The following is a 24230-nucleotide window of genomic DNA, read 5'->3' on the forward strand; positions in this document are numbered from 1 at the left end:
GTAGGAGGACGTCCCATTTCCTCCGCAGGCTCTCAGGTAGACTCCGTATCATACCTTTCAAGGTTTTGTTAAACCTTTCCACAAGACCATTGGTTTGTGGGTGGTAAGGAGTGGTAAACCGATAGGTAACGCCACACTCCTTCCACATAGCCCGCATGTATGCCGAAAGGAAGTTAGTCCCCCTGTCGGACACAACCTCCTTGGGGAAACCCACTCGGGTGAAGATCCCCATCAGGGCCCTTGCCACTGCAGGTGCAGTAATGGTCCTCAGAGGAATTGCCTCTGGGTACCGTGTGGCATGATCCACCAAAACCAGTATGAACCGGTGACCAGCTGAAGTTGGTGGATCCAATGGCCCTACAATGTCGATGCCCACCCTCTCAAAGGGGGTGCTAACGACAGGTAGTGGTTCCAGGGGAGCTTTTAGCTTCACCCCTGTTTTCCCACTGGCTTGGCAAGACACACACGTCCGACAATATGTATCAGACGCCACTTTCATTCGAGGCCAGTAGAAGTGGGGGACAAGCCGGGCAAAGGTCTTGTCCTGTCCTAGGTGTCCTGCCAATGGTATCTCATGAGCCAGTTCCAACAGAAAGGCTCTAAAGCATTGAGGGACCACCAAGGCCCTGGATGAACCATGTCCAGGTGCCTTGGGCTCACTGTAGAGGAGTCCATCCTCCCAGTAAATCTGGTAGCTCCCTACAATGTTCCCTGCTGCCTGGGCTGTGGCCTGTTGCCGCAGCCCCTCGAGAGTAGGACACTCCTTCTGAGCTTTGCAGAACTCTTCCCGGGAAGGACCTCCCTCCACATGCCATTCAGTAGGGATGGGTAGGTTCTCCAGGGAAGTAACATTCTCCCCTGTGGACTCCAGATCCACCTCCGCAGGTGGCCCGTCTGTCTCACGAGGTGGAGATGTCGAGGCAGGGTCCTCCGGCCTCCTGTCCTTCTCCTCTCTGGCAGCCGGCTGGGCCATTGTTCCAGGCTCCAGCGTAAGTGAACTCCCCCTTATGGGCAGTCGCGGACCTTGTGCTGACACAAGTCCAGTCAGGGGGTCCCAGCATCTCAGAGTGAGTCTGGTACTCCACCCTCCTCCAAGCATTGTGCTCCATATCATTCCCTAACAGGCAGTCAACAGGCACGGCAGGGCTTACGGCAACTCGAAGTGGACCTGCAACCCCTCCCCACTCAAAGGGAACCTCAGCCACAGGGTAGTGGCCCAATCTGCCGTCAGCCATTACGGCGGGATGGAGTACATCTGGGATGACCTGCTCTGGAGACACCAGCTGACTCCTTACCATAGTCATGCTGGCTCCTGTATCTCTCAGAGCCTCCCCTCTACGGCCGTTGATGGTGACCCACTGCTCATACTTAGTAGTATTAGAGGGCAGTTGGGTCTTTGGAACCATCTCCTTATCTCCCAGGGACACTAAAGTGACACCCGCCCGCTCCCCTCCGTTACCCAAAGGCATCTCCTCCCCGAGCACTACACTAGTTATTCCCGGGGCTTTTCCTCCAGTGGGAGGGGGTGGTCTTTTTGGGCATCTCACATCTCCCTTATAGTGTCCCACACCACCACACTCAAAACAATGAACAACCCTTGGCTGCTGGCTTTGGCCAGGAGTAGGGTTGCGAGGGGGGTTACTCTTAGGGATGAATCCTCTGCCCCTTCCTTGCGAAGTATTTTGTGGCCCTTTTGAGAACTCCCTCTTATTTTCCCCTCCCTCTTTCTTCTGGGGGGCGCCCTGTCCATGCTTCTGGGAATCCCCTCCAGTCCCCTTAGTTGACACCCGGGTACTAACCCAGATGTCCGCCTCCTCAGCAAGCTTCCTGGGGCTGGTCAGCTTGCTGTCCACCAGATGCTGTCGTAGTTCGGGAAGACATTTCTCGAGTAGGTGTTCCTTGAGTATGAGGTCATATAGACCCTCATAGTCCCCTACCTCGCTGCCTCTCACCCAACCCTCCAGGGCCTTCCTGGAGTAATCCAAAAAGTCTACCCAGTTCTGCGTGCCTAGTTTGTGGCTGCCCCGGAACTTTTGCCTATACTTCTCAGGGGTCAACCCAAACTTTCTTAACAGCGCCGACTTCATAGCAGGGTAGTAGGTCTGTTCACTTTGATCTAGGGCCAACAAGGTATCCCTGCCAGTGGGGGGCATGTATTTATATAACCCACCCCCCCAGTGGGCTTCCAAGATCCCATGGGCCCTCAGTGAGACCTCGTAGGCGGCTAGCCATTTTGCAATATCATCACTGGGTACATAGCATGCCATAATATCTTTTGGTAGGTAAGGTCTGGGTTCTCTGATGTTGGTCTGGGTATCGCTGCCACCATTCTCAGATTTGGGGGTTCTTAGGTTTAGGGCTTGTAAATCCATCTCTTTGATGGTCCGCTCATGCGCCAACCTCTTGTCCTCCCTTTCCATGTCCATCCTGGCTAGTTCTATTCTCATCCTCCTCTCCTCCCTCCTATCCTCTAACTCAGCGTCGGTCAATCCCCTCTCCGAGACACTACTGCCCACTCTGGAAGGTGTCCTAGGACCTGTTAAAAGGTTCCCCCCTCCCGCCTGGTACAGTGTTGCGGTCTCCAGGACAGTGTCCCTGTCACTTCCCTCAGGATCTATTTCCTCCCCGGAATGAGCCTCCACCCATGCCCGGATACTGGTCAGCAGCTCAACTTTCCTGGCGCCTTTCTTAAAAAACACCCCCTGCTGCTGACACCATTCCTTTAGTTGGGTCACGGTATAATTTTCCACCTCTTCCACATTTATCTCCATTTCTACTTAGAGTATAAACTTTACACAGGAGAAATCCAAAAAGTGACCTGGGGTCAACCTCCACCCATCACCAGTAGTTAATTTAGAAAAAGCAAAATTTAGATTAGGAGGGCCGCAGGGAGAAAACTCCAGGTGGGGTCCCGTGGTAGGCACTGCGTTACTACTAAGTGAGTGTAAGCACAAATCCGTTATCCCACCGCTGAAACACCAATTATGTTGGACCTAGGGTATCCTAGACTACATAGGGTAGCCTGGCACAGTAGTGGATACAGCTAAACTCAAGGCGTTGGTTAAGTGCTTACAAGTCCCACTCACAGTAACCCAGTGATTAACCACTAAAATAAAAGACACAACACCAGTCTTAGGAAAATACCAGTACCTTTTATAAAAATAATATACTTTCTTGTTCTTGTTTTAAATAAAAGCAGTACACAAATAATTTACACAGTTCTCATAGCTCTCAAGTGACATCCAATACTTTTCCTAGTCAGTAAATAAGAATCAAAGGTACATTACAGTTGGGATTAATTATAGTTAACTCTACCAGTCTACTCCTTTAATCACTGGTTACAGAAGGGTAAATTCACATTATAGCTTCAGTGTGCCACTTGCAGTGATATTAACCTGCTTCAGTAGCTATTTTCAATAAGACATTGCATCAGACTCCAGCATCACTACTCCGCATTCAATTCTGTAAATAACCTGAGATATAAAGCTAGACCTCAGCATTAATTAACTTTGGATTCCGTAGTGTGCTCTTATTCCTCCTCTCCACAGCTGAGAACAATAACCAGAGTTAAGTTATCCCCAGTTCTCAGAACTCCCCAGGGGCCCCTCTTCCCTACTCCTTACTTTAGCGTGGGGACGATGTTGTCCCAGTCCCCACGCGTCACTGTTGCCTTAAGGCTCCTTCTGGCTTCAATGCCTCACTTTTTCTTCCTCCCGCCGGGCCAGCTGCTTACTTGAGGCTGGGGCGGAGGAACGACGGTGAGCACAACTCCCCCCTTCCTGCTCGCGTCAGCTCCTTTCCGAGACACTCGAGCGGGGGGGGGGGGGTAAAGACGAAGTCACACACCTTGGCCTCCCTTCTGCTCCTCACCGGGAAGGATTTGCGCCCACTGCGCGGCGGTCAACTCGACGATCCGGAGACGCTCCCTCGGCGCCTCTCCTCAGGCCAGACACTTCCTCACCGGGCATGCGCGGAAGCGCTCGCTCTTCTCCCGCCTCTCCCGGCGGCCGCTCCCAGGAAGGACGCTACTCGCCTGGACCTGCTTGGTTCCAGGCCCCTCTTGCCTTCAGGAGCGGACGTGCTCAGGGCATGCGCGGAAGCGCCTCTGTACTCTCCAAGCCTTGGGGTGTGATACTGACGCGGCCGGTGCCCCCGGGGTCCCGCAGACGATCGGAGCAGCGCCGCTGCTCTCCCTCAGTCACTTCCCTCACCGGCTCCAGGGGGAGTATGCTCTCGAGCGGCGCCCTCGCTCCCCAGGACGTTTATGGCTCCACAGACCCACGTCTTCACCAGAACACGTCAAGGAACTCCAGCCACGTCACGGGGCTCACAGCTGTTCTTCCACGCTGGTAGGTGCAGCGCTGGGCATTGGAAGTTAGGGAAACCCTCTAATAAGAGCGACCTGTCAGGATTCGTTGGGGCTCAGATTTAGAAGGGTCTTCCTTCACACGTAGCTTATTTTCATTCTCAGCAGTTGATGTTTGGGGAGGGATTGGTCAGAGGCTGAAGGGGGAACGTCTCTCTGTAGTGACTGTCTGCCTCAAAGACAAACTAGCTGCTCCCAGTGCGTCGACCTCCTCTCACCACTGCCTCACTCCTCCACTCTTGGGTCAGCACAAAATGGCTGCTGGTCACTGGCCTTTTATAGGGTGGCCTGAGACCTGCAGAAGTCACTAGATGGTTCTGGAAAGTTCCTCATGTTAGCCTATGGGCCTGTTCTCCAGTAGTGTCCGTTATGGCAGTTGGTGGACACCATTTTAGGTTTCTGGAGGTCCGTAGATTTTCAAGGGGCTTGACTAGGCCTCACAGGTTATGAGGGAAAAATGGTGTCATAGCCAAGGAACACCTAGCCCCCTGACAGCACTGAAAAATCCTGGTGGACATATATAAAAAATAAAAACAGAAACTCTGGGAGGCTAAGGGGGACAAAAATAAATAATGTTGGTTAGAGTATCCCCAGATGCAGACAGGTCTAACACGGCTCAGTTCTGTGCTACTGATATTGTACAACATACAGAAAAAAACGTAAGCACTTTCCTGAGGGCACTCTCAGTGGAACTGATCAGACAGAGTCAACAGTGTGAGGCTGGAAATGGCAAATCTGGAACAAGCAGAAGCTGGCTGGTCATTTTTGAGGAACTTTGGTAGAAAACGACTCTAATTTCTACACTTTCTTTTTCTATCTTCCTTATTAACCTTTCGACAGTTGATGCCCAATCCTAATTTTACCCTCACTTGTTTCCTGTTATTTTTCTTACGTTATCCTTTCACAGAATATGTCCCACAGCCGGGTCCAACCTCTGGTGCTCCCTTCATCCAGTCATGGGTAGCGGGCCCCTGCATCTCCCTTAAAGTAAGGGCAGAAGGGTCCTACTCATTGCCCATTGGTTGCAGGTCCTGCCATTCTTGATCCTTGGGTTGCATGCCAATGCCTCTCCACTTCATTGAGGGATAGGAGGCCCTGCCACCTATTCTGCTTACATGGATGTCAGTCCCAGCTGCTCATATCCACTTTCATTTACTGTCGCCTTTCCCACTGCCATCTTTGTAACCCGATAGCAAGACTTAGGGTACCAATCCTTCAGTCATACTGTAGAGAGTGGTAGGATTTTTTTACTGTGAGTAGATACATCTACAAGTAAACATTCTCATTTTTTGACCTACCGTATTAAACTTGCGCTGGTAATTTCCACCTGTGATGGCGGTTACTTACCTAAGTGTCTCTTAATAGGGAAAATATCTTTGTCAATCCAACCCTATATGTCCAACTGAACAAAAGAAAAGTGTATTAATTACACCAGGGGCCTTATTACATATCAGGCACACTTTCCCTGATTGCGCCCCATCACACACCTTCAAACGGGTGCGCCAGGTGCAAACAGGGAAGTGTGCCCTATTATGTTGGCTTCAGAGCTGCTCCGTGTTCACTGTGTGGGTGGTATCAGCTTGCACTTTACAGAGGGATTGCAAATCCCTTTGCAGGTGGGTGTAGTAAGTGACTGCACCTGCCTGAAAAGGGATGTCTGGGGTGTCCAGAGGACCCCCATTTGGCTCCCTCCAGCGGGCTGACATCAGGGGCCGAACTGAGAGTGCACCACCTTTTTTTGCCACGGTTTGCCTGACAGTTTCCTAACCTCTGTGCCAACATGCATAATAAGGAGCTGGCACATAGGTAAAGAGATTCCCTTGTTTCAATGTGACCACGCTATCTGTATTACAAAAGGGGATGCACAAGCATCTGTGGGCCCTACTGTAATACCAAAGTGTCCCCGGGGGGCACAAAGCAGGTGCAAACGCCTGTTGCTCCCCCGGTGCACTTCTTTAATACAGGCCCAGATATACATCAAATAAACAGTGGAAATGGAATAAGCTATTTTTTTTCACAGCAGGTAATTTACATTCCAGAGTAACATATGCTGCAAATTGGATCCAATTGAAGCAATCTCTTACATATCAACTCAAATTCATTGTGGCCCGAAGTTGAACAGTCGGGGCTGAGGCGACCGATTTACTGAGATCCTGTGACAATTTGGTAAAGCACTTCACTGGGGGTCGCCAGGCAGATACACCGCAGTGGCACTCAGGTAACTTTCTCCAAGGGTGCAGGACACCTAAAAGCCCCACTTGGTGATGGAGGGTTTCTCCTTCCTGAGTAGGCTGATTCTCTGCATGCGGACACCGATAATCAAGTACATCTGCAGATTCATATGGTTAATTGGCTAGATGTGATTTGTGACAGCATCGCTGGACCTACAGCACACATCTTAAGGAACAACAGACTGAGTAACCCCAATTGACATTTTGTCAACATCTGTCCCTATGGGACCAGGTCTAACGGACTCTTCTCTAAATCCTGGTCCTATGTGCATTGATAGATGCCAGGTCTCTAGTCAAACATCATCTGGAAGTCGCAGAGTTATTTGACACACATCAGTTATGTATTATCTTGTGATGGAAACCTGGGGGGCTGGTCTTCGGGTTCGGAGATGACTGCAGTAGTCCCACTTGGAGAAGTGTGGCTCAATGGTAAGAGCCAATGACAAGTGTTGAGGCTAGAGTAATCTATCCTCGAGGCTGAGCGCAAAATTAACTTAGAAACATCAAGGTTTCTTATCCATAGTTCATCAATTTATTAATCCAGTTTTTAAATTTTCAACAGAAGATTAATCCATCAAGTGTTAACATCACTTCTTTGTGTGCATAATGAAGTTCTTATGTCACAATGTTGATATTAATATATATCCTTTTTACTTCACCCAATGCATTTCGGGTCATATACATCTGACCCTTCGTCAGGGGTATGCAATAAGGGACAAACAGGACCAAATTAGTCACTCCTTAACAATATGGAATACTCAATGTCGACATAAATCATATCTGGTCAAGTAACATGTAATTGAGACGTGTCTGCTGTTCACCGAAAATGTGCCCTAAGATAACCAAAAGTGAGTTGAGACAAGCTACAGAACAATGTCTAACAAGTATTGCCCACACTGTGCTCACTGCGTTAACAAAACTTCAAGGTATGTACAAATTATAGACGAGAGCGTGTATTTAAAGACCCAAAATGATGTACCAAGAAAAATAATCACTTTTTTCTTGGAACATCATTTTGGGTCTTAATGATTGACACAGAAATGGTTGCAATCAGATCAATGGTTTTGCTAAATCAACTTGCCCTTGATATCTTATTGGCAAAAGAGGGTGGAGTCTGTGGCATGTTGAAAATCCAACACTGCGCAACTTATATCCCTGACAAACGTAAAGGTGTTAAGGGATATATTAGGAATATTAAAAAATTACATGAAGATCTGACCCAACTGGAGGTTGACGATGTCAGGGAGAGGCTTAGTAAGAGTTACTCTTCTGTAGTCAAATGGTTTTCTACCTTTGGAAGTAGCTTATTAGGGAAAATAATAATGGCAATCATTTCAGTAGTCATAGGAGCCTTAGTAATAATAACAATAGATAAATGTTGTAAGTGTAGATGTGGAAGAAAAGAGATGACAGAATCAAAGAACAAACAAAGAGCAAGAAAGAGAAAAAGAGATGAGATAGAACTAGAAGATATGAAAGGAGACTACTGCGGTATGATGAAAAATGAAGACAAAAGTGTCATAAAAAGAGAGAAGAACACTGAATTTTAGATAGATGAAGATGGTACTTGGTATGGTGGGTATTTTATGATGGCTCCAGGAATCCATCAGAGGGGGGATTGATGGAGCAGGGGTTTTGCACAAAGAAAACAAGCTCGGATTAACAACCCCGTAATACATACTAACTGTGTGCAGTGTAAACTAACATACAAAAACCCATGAACAAGAGGAAAACCGCTTTGCGCATACGTGCACTAATGTGAATTAATGCGTGCACCTAAGCTTCATTTACATTGTGCTTTGAACGAACAAGAAATAATGGATGACTAGGCCTTAATTCACCTTTATGCATGTTGCTTTAAAAAATATATATATTAATAAATAATGCCACTTTTTACCTAAAGCTTTGCTAAGAATATATTAAAATGCGATAGTGCAAAGGTGAGTGATAAACAGTGAAAAGTGAGTAAATAATGAACGTTTATGTTTCATTTTCCATAGTAAGCCTTATGGGCCTTCATTATTCTTAAATTGGCCTGATAGATGAGGGGCTGGAGAGTGAGAAGGAATGACCCGACAAAAACAACCAGAGGCGCTGAGCGCTGCAGATGAAGAATACAAGTTTGAGGTTATTCAGCTCAAAGTGCAATATTCGTCGGCCAAAAGATGAGACTGGCTGTTGGGACTCAAGACTTTTTCCACGGACGTAGCTGAGAAATACATATGAATTAATATGAAAGTATCAAGTATTGAATTAAACGAACGAGCATAATGTAATGAGAATGGTTAAAGAACAATGAGTATACAGAATTGTGAATGGGAACCTGATGGTGTGACAGACCACCTCCCAAATCCACCAAAGAGCTGTCGAATTGCATGAATTCTTTCAACTTATGTGGGATGGACATGTAGGTTTTAGGGTATAACTGGGGTGCCTTTCGGGGGTGTGGTTTGGAGAGTTAGGTCGATGGAGAGGAGAGTGGGGTGATGAGTCGCTGTTCGTCGGTTTGCAGAGAGGCCTAGCTGTTCTTGTCACTGTCATGCTCCTGGGTTCTGAAGTCTTTGTTCCCTGACTCTATTTCAGGGGATCCCCGCTACCTCCTTGGCCAGGGCGGTGATATTTCACTGATTCCTTGGGTTAGTATATTTATCTGACTCGTACTTTGCCTAATCATTTGCAAATGTATTTTTGTCTCTGAAACCTTATGTCTCTTCAACTATCCACTCCGTCATAAGTTTTGCATTATTTTCAATGGAACTTGTGTCTCTTAATCTATCCCCTCCGTCATATGTATATCCTTTCACATTATTTGCTGAAACTGATGTCTCTTAATCTGTCCACGCCTTCATATGCCTATTGTTAAATTGAGGATGAGTTTGACACTGTTTGCATTTTGCTGATGTTTTCTCTCCCTCTTGTGAATTTAATTGTTTGCATTTGTAACCTGTATGCGATGAGCATTTATTAATTTTACAATAAGTTGAGATAAAACTTTATTAATCTTACCGAGAGTCTGTGATTATTTAGCTGACTAGTTAGTTAGTTAGATAGTACTATCATTACCATCAACTTCTCAACTAATTGGTCCATCGACCAAGAGGAAAGAGAGTTGATATACAGGTTTAGTTATGCAATTAGAAATGTTAAACATGAACCTGAAAAGAAAATGTCTCATTAAAACTTGACTTCCAACGCATCAGGGTTTTGGGCGAATGTGTATGGGCCATTGTATTGTGATGTTATTGAGTATTGACCCTAGTAGCGCTGGATCACATTGGATGTATGGTGTTCAGCAAGCATGGTTACCAATCATAAGTATATGTTTGTCACCCTTAGCAATATGGTGTCCACCATAGGCATGTTGGTGGCCATCTTTAGCATATTGTGGGTATCCTCTGTATTATGATGGTCATACCTGGCATGTGACAGTATTACATGGGAATATGGGGCAACAGCTATTCCTATAAGGCAGGCAAATCTGAGAGTACTTGATTAACATGACAAGCAGATGGTTGGAGACTAGACATTATTTACTATCATTGAAAACTGTCAGGTTTAGGCAAAATCGTGCTGTTCTTTCTTTTGTTCTTTACAAAATGGCAAGCTTTTGTGTGGTATAATTGAATTTGTTTACACAACATAGGAATCTTTATTGGACAGGAGCATGTAAGCATTTTCAGAAATGGATACTCTGACATTTGTAGCAAAAAATATTGTGGGGCAGATTTACAAGCCCCTTGCAACACTTTTGCGCCACTGTTGAGTCACATGTGTGACGCAGCGGCGGTGTACAAAATGCGGCCAATTTACAAAGTGACGCATCTACGGAGATGCGTCACCTGGTAAAGCCCTAGGTCACATTATACCTGTGTCAGGTATAATGTATGCAGGGTGGGCGTTCCCACGTAGGAAAGTCTCATAAAAGTGATGCAGCGATATCTACAAGATTTCACTGCCTCACTTCTAGGACACCGCTGCGGCAAAACCTTATGCCTGCTTGAAGCAGGCGTAAAATGTGTAGTAGTGGGACTAGGCCTTAAAATGCATCACTGGAGTGGCGTTGTGCTTGCGACACGACTCCAGTAATGAGTGACTCTTGCCCCAACAGATGCGTCCGAATTTCGAACGCATCTGTCAATCCTTGCACCATGGTGCGCCCTATTGTAAATACTATGCATCCATGTTGGCACAAAGGTATCTCAGGGTGGCGCTGGGAAAGTGACGCATCTCTACAGAAGAGTCACTTTTCTTGTAAATCTGCCCCTGTGTTTCCAAAACATACATTTAAAACTGACCTTCGAATGACAATTCATGATGATCTGTGGAGCTTTCCTTGGTGCCAAACAACGCCTGCTGTTATGGCTGTAATATCAATGCTTAGATGGTTTCATTTTTGATCGATGTGCTTTTCATGACATTACTGTTGGTAGCCCTGCCTAATATGCTGGGTTTGGATACATCTAATTTAAAGATTATTAGTGTATCCTTGTCAGTTCTTATCTGAAGCAAGTTGCCCCCTGCATTTCTTACTTTTTACAGAACTCTTTTGTCTCCACCTCTTTCTTTAGGTTCATTTTCACAAATGTCATTAACTGGCACCCCGAATACTACTCAGTTTTCAGAGCAGCCTAAAACATACCTGTCTCAGGATAAAGGCCACCACATCAGTAGACTCCCAGTAGCTGGCATGGAAGAGATGGGGAAGTGCCACAGTTGGAAAGGCTGTCAGGACGTCAGGACAATAGAGGGCATAGTCGATGCGCTTCGCGCCCCACCAATTGGATGTAACTGCAAAAAATTACAGAAAATGCACTTGAATCAGTGTACCTGCACAGTGATAGACATTTACCATATATACACTTTACATCTATTAAAGACCCATCAGGGCTTGTTAATTACGGATGTATGTCGTTACAACGCATGCTTTTTCCACGCTTGCCTTTACAACGCAGGTTTTACAACGCAAGTCGTTACAACGACTTGCGTTGGGGGGTGCTGGATAGTGAATAGTTTAATTTACTATTCCAACTCCAGTCCCCGTGGATAGTAGGGAAGGTTTTGGATAGTAAATTAAACTATTCCCTATCCTAGAGCGCCCCCCAGCGCAAGTCGTTGTAACGACTTGCGTTGTAATTCCTGCGTTGTAAAGGTACTGCGTTGAAAAAGTTTTGTTGTAAAGGATGTTTCCTGTTAATAGCATGTGGTGGAAAGGAGGACTCCTTTTGTTGTTGTTAAGTTACCGCCAGCTCATAACCAACCATGCTACATGCATCACATTTCCGAGATGGACAGAATAAGTCTGAGCCTCATTGAACTTGGAATGTAGGTTGCTGCAGAGGAGTCCAGGTATGTCTAGTATTAGCCCAGTAGTGGTCAATGGCAAATTCTGAACAGGGTTGTGATGGTTGGAGGCCGTAGAAGGAACAACGGCTTGGGAGGTGACAACTCTTATTCCTACATTCAGACATCTTTGCTTTTGGGAATATTACAATGCTGCCTCTGGAGAGTCTGCTGCAGTTGGCAGTATGGTCTGGTCGGACATTAAGGCTATAGGTGTTCAAGGCGATATAGAAGTCTACGGGTAGAATCGCTGCAACGTCATGTCTGTCCATAAATTCTTTTACTCTATCCAACACACAGGCTAGGAAAGTCTCAACCTTTTAGAAGATGACAAAAAACATGTATGTCTGTATTTGGGAAACTGGACACGTAATGTTTTGTAATGCCTGGTCAGTCGGTTGTGTTGTCACAGGGACTCGAGCTGAGGGACCGGTGCAGGTATTGATGTGGCTGGTTTGAAGAGAATGTGAGGGGATCTCTCTAGCTGGAAAATTGATTTCACCCCGCGTTGGTTCGACTCTGCTTGCACTAAGGCGCACAAACAACTTAAACTTAGTCTCCACTCCAAACCCAGGGATAATCTTAAAATAGCACAACACAGAACTGAATATAAGAAAGCATTGAATTGTCGAAAAAAGAGTTTACAAATTCAAGCTTGGGAGGATCTAAGGGAGGCAGCAGAAAGGCGAGACATCTCGGGATTCTGGAAGGTCATAAATACCCCATGCTTCCAGGACACAGGAGCACCTAAAATAATCAACACGACCCTACCCGAACAATGGCAGACCCACTCCCAGAGCCTTTATAATTATGCAGGACATTTAATCCAGGGTGAAGAACCAAGGTCAACTCCAAATATAAAACTGGATTTTCGCCTGGAAGAAGTGGAATTGGCAATAGCAGGACTCTGTAAGAATAAAGCACCTGGCCCTGATGGGATACCCCCCGACCTCTACCTGAGCAACATAGATCTTTGGGCCCCACTGCTGACGAGGGTCTTGAACAAGGCAGTGGTGGCAGGACTGCCTCGCTCTTGGTCAACAGCAACCATAGTCCCGATCTATAAAAAAGGGAATCGCGATGACCCCCAATGTTATCGCCCTATATCCCTTATAGACGTGACAGCTAAAGTACTGGGCCGTGTTATTTTACATCGTCTGCAGGAATGGGCGGAGGAGTACCAGGTCCTGACAGATGTCCAATATGGCTTCAGGGAGGGTAGATCCACCACTGATCAATGTTTGAACCTGTACCTCCTGACAGCAAAATACACCATCGCTAGCAGTGGGACTATATATATGGGGTTCATGGATCTCTCCGCGGCTTTTGACCGTGTTAACAGAGAAAAACTTTGGTCGTTATTGCTAAGCCCAGGTGTGGATCAAGCCTTTGTAGATGTCCTAAAAACCCTACACTGGAATACGTCTGCAAGTGTGAGATACAACCAAGAGGGAAGTAGGACTGATCTTTTCTTATGCACCAGTGGAGTGAGGCAGGGCTGCATTTTAGCGTCCTTCCTGTTCTCTATATACATTAATCTCCTGGAGAAAGAACTACTTAAATTACACGTGGATTCACCCCAAATTGGCCATCGAGCGGTGCCGGTATTACTTTATGCCGACGACGCAGTATTGTTAGCCAGAACCCCATTGGGATTGCAGAAGTTGATCGATGGTTTTGTCGAATTCATGGCCAAACTTGATTTATCGACAAATTTGGAAAAATCTTACATCATGTCAACAGGAGCAAAAGAAAAAGGGAAATTTGTTTATAAAATTAGATCACACAAGATTGGCCAGGTTAAGATCTTTTCATTTCTTGGTGTACTGTTTGACGATCAACTGAACTTTAACCCCCTGGTGGAGAAACACGCAACAAAGCTGGCGGCGTCAACAGGGGCCATTATGGGGTACGGGAGAAGACTGGGTAGATGGTCCCCAGAACAAATATTAAATTTGTATAGATCAATTTGTTGTGCTAAGGTTACTTACTGAGCAGAAGTATGGGGTTTTATAGACAAAAAATTGCAACAGATTCAGGTGGAAGAAAACAAATTCCTCAGAAGAATCCTGAAACTGCCGCAGAGTACCCCGGCCTTCATTATTCATGAGGAAGTTGGAGAGCCTTATATTGAAGACCGGATCAAAATTAAACCTCTCCTTGCTTGGGTTAAAATCTGGATCAACCCAGAAGGGGTACTCACAAGAGAAATCATAAAAGACTGTCTGAAACGTGACAAAGGGGGCCACATACCCTGGCTAAAGTACATAAAGGACTCTATGGAGGCAATTGGCTGTAAAAATTTCTTCACAGACCCAGAATCCTTAACTGGCCAGAACAAAACAATGGTTAAAAAACTTTTTTCAGACTGGTCTCTTACGACTAGGGCTGAGATGGAAAGACATAAGCCCACTGTTTTATCTTATTGCCAACTAACAGTGAAGCAAGGAATGGAACCATATTTGAGGGTCATGCATAATGCTCAGGACCGTTATCATATGACCCGTTTTAGACAGTGGAGGCGAAGGGTACCTGCGGCTGCGATACTAGGTCTCCGCAGGATACCCTTCACTTTGTTTTGTTATGCCCCTTTTACTCCGCCCCAAGACGTAAGTTTTTAGTAGGGATCCTGAAAGAAACAAAACTCAGACAAGCAAAAATGGCCTTGAGATTTCTTCAGGAAGCCGCAGATGCCCACACGTTGTGTTGTATTTTAAGTTTTATCCGGGTTGCATTGCGGCTAAGGAACACTAGAGAAATAATTGACTTTAATGCTTCTTAATCAAGTAAAGCAAATTCCTCTTTCCCCTATCCTCATGAAATGCGTTTTTTAGCTAAATTTTTAACTTTTACTTTTTTTTAAACCTTGTATTTAATATATGTGTGTATATTGTGTATGTGCTTTTATGGTGTCTTTTTAAGTGCCGAATAAAGTTTGGCTCTGGTTGGGAGGCAGAGTCCTTCAGTGCAAACATGAGGATAATGTTTATTTTTGAGGTAGTGAGGTTCAACCATTTAAAAAATATTGTTCCTTATCATAAGCAATATGGACTTATAGGGTGAGGTTGTCTCATGTTTAGGTTTTGTAGAGGAAGGGTATTTAGGGGAAGATTAAGAGGTAAAGGCTATGATCACTTATTGTGCTTTATTCTCTCTTCGCATTCAAAAAGATACCGAAGTTACCGTAGGAGGAGTTGAGTGTAATAAAAGAATGGAGTACAGTCAGCTAGAGTATGAAATTCCCTGGCAGTTGAGGAAAGTAAGAAGAAAAATGCTTGGAAATGTATGTTGTGTTCGAGCTTGTCGGTGAGTGTGAGTGTACGTAAGAGAGTGTGTGTAAGTGTGAATGTGTGTGTATACATGTTTGTGTGTGAATGAAATTGTAGGTCAAAGGGCGTGTGATGTCACTTCTACTACTCCTAGCTTTTTGGTGAATTGATGTTCCGGCACCTAGGTATGGAACGCTACAGAAGTCCAGGCAAGAAGGGATTGTCGCCTGACCGGACGCCGATTGTCGCTCCACTTTCAGAAGAGGAATTATTTTCTGCAGAATTCTTAGTAGCAGCAGGAAAAATAAAATGTATTAATATGATCTAAAAAGGAGAAATTGCTGTAAAAAACAAATCAGAAGTTTCTCAGTGATGTTCAAGCAGTAGGTGGCAGGCGAATTCAGATGGCCACCGACAAGGGGTGACATGCAAACACAAAGTTTGTTTGCCAGGAGGCACAGGCCATCATTAGAAGAGACAATTATTTGAGTGTTAGTGACGTAAGACATCATTGAGATTGAATAAGATCACTAAGAGGAGTTAGGTACAAATTATAACAAATATCGCTTTAGAGGGACTCCACACCTTATAGTAGAAGGAGGAGTGTAAAGGAGACAAATGTACTACTTGGTTCTCTTCTGAAGAAATGATGATAACCAGAATAGAGTGTTATTGAAATTAGACTACGAGCTTGATCCTTCATAGCGTGCAGGTGTTCTGAAGCAGACAGCTGCACACACCCAGTGCCAGCACACACCTTGTGCCATGAAGGGCCAGTGCTTAAATTGAGCCAGTGTTTTCCGGTGCTCAGCACCGACACCTAATTCTCAACGCCGGGGCTTGTGACAGTCTGCCACAAGGTTGTGCTGTCTGGCTAGTTTGGAGTTGACCACAACATCAGTTAATTATTAATCCAATACACATTAAAAACGACAATTACCTGCCTCTCAAGCCATTCTTATAGCTTTTGGGGCTGGTATAGTCCGAATGGTCACACCTATAGGAGTGTGATGGTTGGTAGTAGTGTTGTTACTTTCATAGGCAGCATGGCAGGGGCAATGTGTGGTGCTAGCTGCATTGACCTCCTGACAAGAGCCCTGGCATAGATTTATTTTACAAATTAGGCACTGTGAAGGCCCTATCTAAGGTATTATTTGACTCCACAAAATCATAGCGTTGCCTCCTGGTGCCCTATTCAATACTTTTTGTAGGAGAAGTGAAATGGGTCTGTAGTTGCTAAGTGTAGAGTGGTCAGCTGAGGATTTTTGATTAAACAGCAGAACCACAAGAGTCCCTTTCTATGCCAGAGAAACAATAGCTTAGGAGAGTGATAAACGGCATAAAGAGGTGATAGAGGGCCAGTAGTGACAAGAGTCATGTGTGTAATGTGCGCTGGTCAAGGACCCATGGGGTGGAGGGCAGACTCACTTTTAGTTTCTAAAGGCACAGTACTAGATGTTCAAAGGCTGATAGGGACATACTATAGAGAACATTATTGTTAAAAGACTGTGATATTTTCTGAACTTTGTCCCAAAAAAAAGTTGATAGTGAATTACATAGATAATTTGGCGAATTGACTGAAAAAGTTAACTGCAGGGGGTGCGGGTGCGAATACAACTCAAACATTTACATTCTATCACACACTACACATTGACTAGTTTACAACTGTGGCACAGGGTACACACAAATATTTACTTGACATCATAGAGTAAATTCACAAATGTAAAACTAGGTTACAGACCCCATTCCCAAGATCCTCACTTCCTCACAGACCAACACAGGATTTACACTGTCTCAGTGATGACATTCACAAGAGGCACACCATCAGAGACTACATTAAAATCAATCATTGAAAGTCCATCATACTACATTCATGCACAAAGACCTTGTTATCACCATGTGCATCCAAATACAATCAAAAGCTTTGCATTGATACCACAAGCCACAGCCAGGGTCTTACTGTTGTTGAGGTTGGAGGAGGGCAGGCTCTCGGACGACCCCGATATTTCGCTGTTCATGCTCACGAGGCTTGGTCGCCGGACCTTCTTCTGCAATTGTGTTGGTAATGCACTTGGAGAAAGGGGGTTGTCCAAGCATGGTGTAGTATTAGAATTCATATTCTCAAAAAAGAGAGCAGTGTTGCTGTGGATAGCTTCAGCTGAGGACAGAAATAAAATGTTCACTATTATTAATGTATGTGACTAACAATGCACAACGAATGGTGATCTAATATTGTATGCGATTGATGTGTGAGTTGACACTTTACATTCCGAGTAGATTGTTAACCGATCATTGGCTAAATTCCAAAGATTGAACAGGTTTTGGTGTGATTTTAAACACCCATTTTCAATGACATTTGGTAAAGCTGGTGTAAAATATTCAATTTCGCCCATCAGACTACCATGCAAATGTGATTTTTGTTTACAAGATGTTCTTTTAATACAACCATAGTTAGGTGCTGCCTTCGACACTGTAGACCATTTCCTCCTTTTGGAAAGTTTGGTAACTGTAACGAATGCCACCCAAAACACTGCTGATTGGTTCAAAGAGGTTTTTAGGGGATAGATTATAGAGAAACCAATTAGGTCATTTGGTTTCGCCTTTCTTGCATATTATCTCATGCCCCCATTTTGTCTCTACAGGAACCATTGACATCAGTGTCCATCCAATGGCAAACAGATGTTCCCAGATCACGCAGGACACAGTCACCTGCTCAATGCTAGCAAGCCTAAGCTCTGCCTCTTCACAAAGTGGAGCATCTAAAGGATTATTTCTGCAGTACTCTGTTACATACTCTTTAATAGGCCCAATAGACCCAAATGTGGGAATATATATTAATGAATAAATACAAACATAAAGGACTGGCCAGCATTGCACTTTTACTAATAAGGATTTTTATATTTCAGGGGGTAGTTCACAAAGGCAGGTGAGAGCACATAAAATAGCCCTCCTGTTGTATTTCTTCCTATAATCATATTTTCTTTTGTGAATCAGCCCTATAATTAAGCTATAAACACAGAAGCTGCTTAGACATCTTGGTCCACCTCATCTGTTCATCCCTGCTTCCCTGCCTGCAGCATGTTGAGAAGGTTAAATATGCAGGCGCCATTCTAGATTCTAAGATGTTTTTGGGACACCGAGTATGTTTTGTATTCATAAGCAAGGGCCTGATTCGCCTTTGTAATCTCAGTCCTATTGTAAAGTTTTTCTAGGCTTTGCATATAACTTCCATTAAATGATTGCAGTGGCCTGTTTACAGGATTTAAGACATCACAAATGTATAAACTAGAGCTTAAACAAAATGCTGCATGCCTCTTGGGTGTGAACATGAACTTTTACTCAGGCTAGGAAGTCATATCACTGCCGCCAGTTAAAGAGCTTTTCCAGCTAAGGTGTCCTTGTCTTATAATGTTTCATATTGTACTTCTGCCGTTTTTAACCAATGCAAATACCAGATGTTACTATTACCCAATATATCTTAGTCAAGTTACCAACCTCGGAAGGATGAAAGGCTCAATCTCCCTTGCTGTGATTTATCCTCGTCTCCTTCGGATCACTGCATTTGTCAGCAGCAAGCACTCAACTCACTGATACATCCTGTTGGCTATTCTAGCCGAGGCACCAGCCTGGCTACACTTACAAAACAGTCCCTTGAAAAGATTACCTAAGAAAGCCTTATTTTAATCCAAACTTGGTTTTAAATGGAGATTTTTAACAATTGTAATAACTTTTAACTTTTGTAACCTTTTGGAATAATGAAGTTAACATGTTGTAATTCAGTAACCAGATCAATTGATGTTTTAAATTGTATTTGTATGTTGTCCTTTTATGATTTTAACAAAAATCGAATAAAGAGTATTTTGACTGACTGACAGTCCCTTGTTATATGTCCAGCTCCCGTGGTAATGCCTCAATGTTCCTCAAATTGTTATTCCCCAAATGTGACTTGAAGCTAGTGAGCAAAGATGCTGGAGCCTGCGACCACAGCAATTCTAACAAACATCAGGTAGTGTCTGAATAATGTCATCTTAATAAAAGTAGTCAGTGGTAAGTTTAGTCATCCCCCGTGAAAATGTTAGTGTAATTTAGCCATAGTCTCTGGTGCAAAGTTTGTCATCTGTAAATGTTCGTGCAATGGCAGTAATCAGGCAGTCTATTTTCATCTGGCACAAGCAGCACCGGGTGCAGAAAGAGTGTGCCTTTCTTCACACCTTCAAGTTCTTTCCCAGATTGTGAGCCGTTTTGTAAGCATACATGTTTTGACATCTCAAATTACAGATGACTTCCAGCAAAATGAAATCATTATTTCAAAGCCTTCTGCGAGGCTGTCATAATAGAAAACGCATTCCAAATTGTTTTGCATCAGGCTGATTGCAGCAATCCTCTGCCAGCTTCGGTCTCGCACTGTGCGAGGAGCTCGTGATGTTGAAAAAGGCAAAGTAAGGACCACGTCAAGAGCTTTAAGAAACAGCAAAGAAAGGAGGTTAAGTCTGGAAGGTGCTGCTGGGCCACAACCAATGCTGTCAGTCCTCGCCTCCATCACTAGGCACTTTCCTCCACAAGGCGGCGTGATATAGAGCCATATGTATGAAAGTTTGGTTTTGCTATTCTCAAATAGCGATTTTTCGGAATCGCTATTTAAAGAATCGCAAAACACTATGCATGTAGGATTTGCAAATAATTTTGCGAATTCTACATATCCTTAATTGCAAATTGTGATTTGCAATTAAGGAATACCTCCCCATTCATAGGAATGGTAAGACATTGTCAATTTGCGATTCTCAATTAGAAAATCGCAAATTGAAAATGTAATTTCAAGGGTGCCAGGGTGTCAGAAGGACACCCTGTTGGATCCCTGAAATATGCATGTGTGCACATGTGGCACACATACATGCCCTGAGGGCATGTATGTGCGTCACATGCCACTTTGAAAAATGCAAAAAAGTGCATTTTTCAGAGAAATCGTAAATTAAGTTGGTGGTAATTTGCGATTCCTCAGAAAAATGCACTTTTCAATCAATCCATTTTCCTCACAAATTTGCAATTCCTTAAGTGCAAATTGCACTTTTTTGTGCCTCTTACATTGCATTTAAGGAATCGCAAATTATGTGATTCCTTATTTTGCGAGGCAGTTTTACCTTAATACATCCCACTTAGCTAAACTGCGAATTTCGGCGTTTGAGATCGCAATTTTGAATGATACATATGGCCCATAGTTCTCTTCCTCTTATCCTGGTAAGAGACAAACTAGTGCGTGAAATGAGGGAGACTTACATATATCACTGTTTGTTAAGTTAATCTATGCTAGCCAATGGGCCAAGGCACCATGGAAATAAGTGAACAGATGGGGGGCGCCGACTGCTTCCCCAGGCACTGAAGGTCAGGACACAATTGTTCAATTCACAGTCAAATCCATTGAAGGCAGCTTAAAAGGTGTTCACGGACCAGTTGGGAATGTCTGAAGGCTGGGTGAAGCTCTCTGAAGACCAGCAGGTTGTGTCTGAGGGTTTCCCAGGGCTGGCTGGGAGAGCTTCAGGACTGCCTGGGGTTGACTTGATGGTGGAGGAATCTAAGGGCATGCCAAAGCCGGAGGGCGAGCTAGGGATATTTAAGTAACAGCTTCGGGTCACTGAGAGCAGGGTGGAGGTCTCTGAGGGTTTACACGTCTCAGATGCTTGACTAAGGGTGTGTGAGGGAATGTCAGGGGTGCATAAAGTGGGTTCTTTTCCCTCTGGCTGCCAGACTCTGAGAGCCCCAGGTCTGTGAATAGTTTAAAAACTCAGAGGGGCAGCAAGTGAACGAACAAACACTGGCCAAGTCCATAGTTCTGGCATTGGTTGCAAGCCTGTTAGTTTTGCCCGTGACGATATTTGATAATATTTTTGTGCAATTTTTTTTTACAATACATTTTTTTACAGTACCATTTTTAAAAGGGATCCTGTGCACACATACACAGTGGCGGCTTTGGGGTGGTGCGGCAGTTGACCGCGCACTGGGCGCTAAGGTCGATGGAGCGCCATGCGAATGACAGGCTGATAAGAGCTAAGTGCAACCTGCAGAGATCTGTGCAGGCTGCAGTTTTCAGGGGATAATAACAACAGCATGCTAACTCTGGTGATTAATGTTCTTGATGAAGAGATCTGAGATTTGCCTAGTTATCGTTTAAGCTCATGTTAAAGTAGTATAGAGGGTTAATGTTCCTATTGCAAAGCACAACATGTAGCACGGTTATTACAGATTGGTGGTTTTTGTAGATGGCTCAGTGGATTAGTACTTTGGTCACAGAGATCACTTGCACTTCACAATCCTTCTAATGTAGCACCGTGGGCTATGAACCACCATCAAAATATTGCATGCAAACTGTAATGCATAGGTGTAGAACCTTTTTGCTTTTTAGGTCGAGGACCTAAAGGCTGCGCTTGCGCAGTCTGGGGTCAGAGAATGAATTTCCCTTAGTAGCGCTTTGGAACCCGCCTCCCTGCCCTGTCTCTCCTCCTTTGGCTGGCTTCCTAAACGGAGGCCAGCCATTGGAAGAGAGAGGCATCCCTCCAAAGAAGCTCTGTCTTTTTCGGATTTGGGGGCGTACATTTTGCTGTTCTTTCGCCAGTGACGTCATCCGTGACTCAAAACAACAAATACACGCCCCCGAATCCGAAAATTTCTGAAGCTTGCAGCCGCCATTTTATTTTAGTTATCGGCAGAGACAACAGCAACGTGCGAACGGCCTGTAGAAGACGAAGTTACAGCTGAATTGTAAGTGCGTAGTCTGTGAACAGTACTGTGTGAAGTGAATTTACTCCGGTAGGCTTTGCAAGTCTGTGCAGGCGGAGGTTTGTGTATGCGCCGATGCACATTTGCTCAGGTTCTGATGAAGGCTGACGCAGTCCGCTCGTGCATGTTTGCGCAGATTGGTGCCAACTTTTTTTTTTTCACAAGGACAGACCGAGTGAGCTCCCCCAGCGAGCTGGGATCTCCTGCACCCAGAGGCTGGGAGAACTGCAGCGAGCATGGAGAAACTCGTGGCCCATGAAGCTACCGGGCTGAACTCTTCTGCCAACACCTAACGGCATCGCCCCTTCCAGTGCGCTTTACTGCCAGGAGGAGAAGAGACTGTGCAAAGGTACACTTGTGGAAATGGCTGGGGAAGCTTCTATTTTTGGAACTGTTTGCCCGAAGCAACCCCGCCGTCGCCCATGGGTGCCCTGCTGCCTGCATTTGCGCCTCTGACCTTCTTAGTTGTGTGAAAATAGAGACACTCATACACCGGCCCTCCCCTCCACACATTCTGCCCCCCCCCCCACACACACACACACACACATTGCACATTCTTTCCACACACATTGCACATTCTTTCCCCTCTCTCCAGTGTACAGCACCAGTCCGCGGGGCTGACTTTATGTTCTGTCCCTCTCCCGCTCTCAAGTGACTCGAGCTCGTGCACGTTTCCTGCTAGTGGGAAGGCGGGGGAGGGGGAGGCAGACCCGGGGAAGTAAAGTGGGAATTAGTCGGAGGAGGGCTGTGGACTAGCGGTACCGGGCGGGCGGGCGGCCCTGTGTAGTCTGGGAAAGTGAGCGGAGAGAGCGGGCTGCGCTCCAGGGCAGGGTCGGAGCCCGCTGCAGACCAAGGGCTCTGCCTGGCAGGTACTGAGATAACGGCGAGATTGGTGCTGAGCGCCAACGGAGAAGAGGGAGCTCTGGAGCCGTGGGGGCAGGAGAGACACCACTCAACTGCAGCATACACCCAGAGAGATGTCAGGCTCTAGCAGAGTTCATCTCCTGCAGCAAGCTTCCAGGGAGGGGGTGGGTCTGTGAGTACAGTGGCCAGGCGAGATCCCACTGTCCGGCAAGCTGTGGTTACACAGGGCAGGAGAGAGGCCAATCTGCAGCATGCATCTAGAGAGAGGAGTGGGGTCTGTGACTACAAGGGCAGGCGAGATCCCACTGTCCCGCATGCATCTCGAGAGGGCTGTAGTTACAAGGGGCAGGAGAAAGACCACTGCATTCCATGCATCTAGAGAGGAGAGGGGTAGGAAGCAAAGGGGTAGGAAGCAGAAGCCTGCATCTAGAGAGATGAGAGAGGTCGGTGGTTACAAGGGGTACAAGAGGAGCCTCTGCATTCTTTGCATCTAGAGAGGAGATGGCGTTGTGTGCCTCGGCCAGCCTGTTTGTGCTGTTTTTCTTACCTCTGCCAGCCTGTTTGTGCCGTTTTTCTTGCCTCTGCCACCCTATTTGTGCCATTTTTCATGCCTCTGCCACCCTGTTTGTGCTGTTTTTCCTGCCTCTGCCACCCTGCTTGTGCTGTTTTTTTGCCTCTGCTCACCGGTTTGTGCTGTTTTTCGTGCCCCTGCCCCCCTGATTGTGCCGTTTTTCTTGCCTCTGCCCCCTGATTGCACTCGTTTTTCTTGCCTCTGCTCCCCTGATTGTGCCATTATTCTTGCCTCTGCCAATCTGTTAGTGCCATTTTTCTTGCCTCTGCTAATCTGTTTGTGCCATTTTTCTTGCCTCTGCCACCCTGTTTGTGCCACTGCCAATCTGTTTATTCCATTTTTCTTGCCTCTGCCAACCTGTTTGTGCCGTTTTTCTTGCCTCTGCCACCTGTTTGTGCTCGTTTTTCTTGCCTTCTGCACCCTGATTGCACTTGTTTTTCTTGCCTTCTACCCCCTGATTGCACTTGCTTTTCTTGCATTTGCTCCCCTGATTGTGCCATTTTTCTTGCCTCTGCCAACCTGTTTGTGCCATTTTTCTTGCCTCTGCCACCTTGTTTGTGCCGTTTTTCTTGCCTCTGCCACCCTGTTTGTGCCGTTTTTCTTGCCTCTGCTCCCCTAATTGTGCAATTTTTCTTGCCTCTGCCCCCCTGATTGTGCTCGTTTTTGTGCCTTCTGCCCCTGATTGCACTCGTTTTTCTTGCCTTCTGCCCCCTGATAGCACTCGTTTTTCTTGTGGGGCATTCTTTGCCTTCCGTCCCCTTTTGGAGTCACACAGCACGACGGAGGGCACAAGCACACTCTTGCCTGGCAAAAATAAA

General features: G+C 45.5%; 1 protein-coding gene across 1 annotated transcript in view; it reads right to left on the minus strand.

Annotated features, from left to right (window-relative positions):
• PITPNM3 (PITPNM family member 3) overlaps positions 1-24230 on the minus strand; it is a 1845859-nt gene that overhangs the window by 154846 nt on the left and 1666783 nt on the right. The window contains exons 11-12 of the mRNA XM_086954539.1: positions 17167-17364; positions 11237-11385 (exon numbers count right to left, since the gene is read on the minus strand). Coding sequence (XP_086810665.1) covers positions 11237-11385; positions 17167-17364 — 347 coding nt within the window. The remainder of the gene's footprint in view (positions 1-11236; positions 11386-17166; positions 17365-24230) is intronic.

This window comes from Lissotriton vulgaris, chromosome 2_1 (genome assembly GCF_964263255.1).
Source record: "Lissotriton vulgaris chromosome 2_1, aLisVul1.2, whole genome shotgun sequence".
In the NCBI taxonomy this organism is placed as follows: Eukaryota; Metazoa; Chordata; class Amphibia; order Caudata; family Salamandridae; genus Lissotriton; species Lissotriton vulgaris.